Genomic DNA, 2,065 nt, shown 5'->3' with positions numbered 1-2,065 from the left:
CTGGTCTATAATTCTGTATACATTGTCTTTGCACAAAAAATTCAGCTGCTACTGTCCAAAAATACTGCAAAAACAATAAATATCTATTATTCTGTCCACTATTGTACTTTATTTATAATATCGGTAAATAGAGGAACCGCAAAGTAAGAATTTCATTGCACAGTGTAACTGCTTGTGTGTTGGACATATGACAATAAAAGGCTTGAATCTTGAAGACTCCTCCTTCTGTTTGCTGATTGGCCCAGGTAAAATTCTAAAAAAGAAATCCTTGTCCATGGGAGAAAACCCAGACGGAGCAGTGAAAGGAAACTAGAATTGAGTGGAACTGTGCAGGAAAGTCAAGGGCCAGGCTAGTCTGTCAAGCTTAAACACTGTATTTTTTTTAGCATATATGATTTTGTCATAAAATATGTAATAAAATAAAACAGGTTAATACACAAGGTACTATTGTGCAGTCATTGGATTTGAGGTGGGGGACACCCTAAGCAAGTTACCAGTCCATCTGAAGATGCTCACACTCACATCTAATGACAAGTGACATCTTTTTTAGTTACCCTAACATGCATGTTTGTCATCTGTCCCATTATTGTTAGAATAAATGCTTTTTATGTAGGCATGTGTTTGTTGATGTAACCGGTGTGTTTCTGCAGGTCTTGTTTGCAATGGGTAAAATCTACCAGAGTCAGATCAACCAGCCGGAGCCAGAGAATGATGTAAGGAATGACTGTCAGCAACATTTTCATGCATCTGTAAACATGTTGGACAAAAATCGTGCAGCAAAGACAAGCTAATGCTAAACGTGTGCACTTAAACTTTAACACAGACTGTAACACAGAGTGTAACACAGAGTTACACTCTGTGTTACACTCTGTNAATTCTTCCGCCGATAACGGCGTAATGCATTCTGGGATACTGTGGGCAGCATAGTGTGCTTTGATGCAGCCAACAAAAACTCGAAAACGTAGGCTGCATTTGTCAACCGCATTTGTAGGCACCGACAAATTGGGACAGCCTACGGCCTGCGAGAGTGACATCAGTGGCCAATGAATGRGGTTGAATCAGCTGCAACCCCTGAATTGAGACACAGCCAGTATGTTAGCCCAGTCATTCTCTACCACTCTGGGTGGAGTCTACCATTTTGACTCTGGGACTTCCAGGTCAAAGGTCTTAAACCCTGTTCCCCGTGAACCACTGTCCTGCATGTTTTAGCTGTTTACCTGCTTCGGAACACTTGAATCAAATAACTAAATTACCTACTTTGAATGTTATCAAGTTTAGCAGAAACCTGTCAATCACTCATTCATTTCAGTCAGGAGTGCTGAAGCGGGGAAACAGCTAAAACATGGAGGAGAGCCAGTTAAATGGAATAGGATTGAAGACCTCTGCTGTTGTCTATTTCTTCCCAAAGTAGGGGTCCTGACCCACAGTGGGGTCACAAAACTAGATCTGTCAGAAACCTAACAAAGCCAAAGGCCAAACATTTAACTCACAAGAATCTTGCGCCTACATTGTTTCCAAGAAGCAGCATTCACATTTAGGTTTAGTTTAAAGGTTATTTGTAAGTGAATAAATCAACATAATGCTTAAAGGATAATAAATGTAGAATATTAGTCTCTTTAAAAGAGCAATTGTTTTCTTTTTCAACAACAGTAAATTATGGAAGCCCATTTCCGCCACCCTGACAAAAAAATAAATAAAACTTGTATCTCATGATTATGACTTCATAATTATGAAGTCATAATTATGAGATAGTTATCTCATAATTGTGAGATAGCTAAGTCATAATTATGAGATAGTATCTCATAATTATGAGATAGTTATCTCATAATTGTGAGATAGCTAAGCCATAATTATGAGATAGTATCTCACAATTATGAGATAGTTATCTCATTATTATGAGATAGCTAAGTCATTATTATGAGATACTATCTCATAATAATGAGATAGTATCTCATAATTATGAGATAGCTAAGTCATTATTATGAGATACTATCTCATAATAATGAGATAGCTAAGTCATAATTATGAGATACAAGTTTTATTTTTTTATCAGGGTGGCGGAAAT

The 2,065-nt window shown here is 37.4% G+C and overlaps 1 protein-coding gene across 1 annotated transcript in view; it reads left to right on the top strand.

Moving 5' to 3' along the window:
• Positions 1-650: 650 nt before the first annotated feature.
• The window catches only part of LOC106535012 (amine oxidase [flavin-containing]), a gene marked incomplete at its 5' end in the record, with an annotated part of 4,709 nt that continues 3,294 nt past the window's right edge, over positions 651-2,065 (top strand). Inside the window, 1 exon segment of the mRNA XM_014031862.1 lies at positions 651-713. Coding sequence (XP_013887316.1) covers positions 651-713 — 63 coding nt within the window.

This window comes from Austrofundulus limnaeus, unplaced genomic scaffold, assembly GCF_001266775.1.
Source record: "Austrofundulus limnaeus strain Quisiro unplaced genomic scaffold, Austrofundulus_limnaeus-1.0 Scaffold1337, whole genome shotgun sequence".
Lineage (NCBI taxonomy): Eukaryota > Metazoa > Chordata > Actinopteri > Cyprinodontiformes > Rivulidae > Austrofundulus > Austrofundulus limnaeus.
The sequence above is the reverse complement of the archived record's forward strand: the minus strand, read 5'-3'. Positions and strand labels throughout refer to the sequence as shown.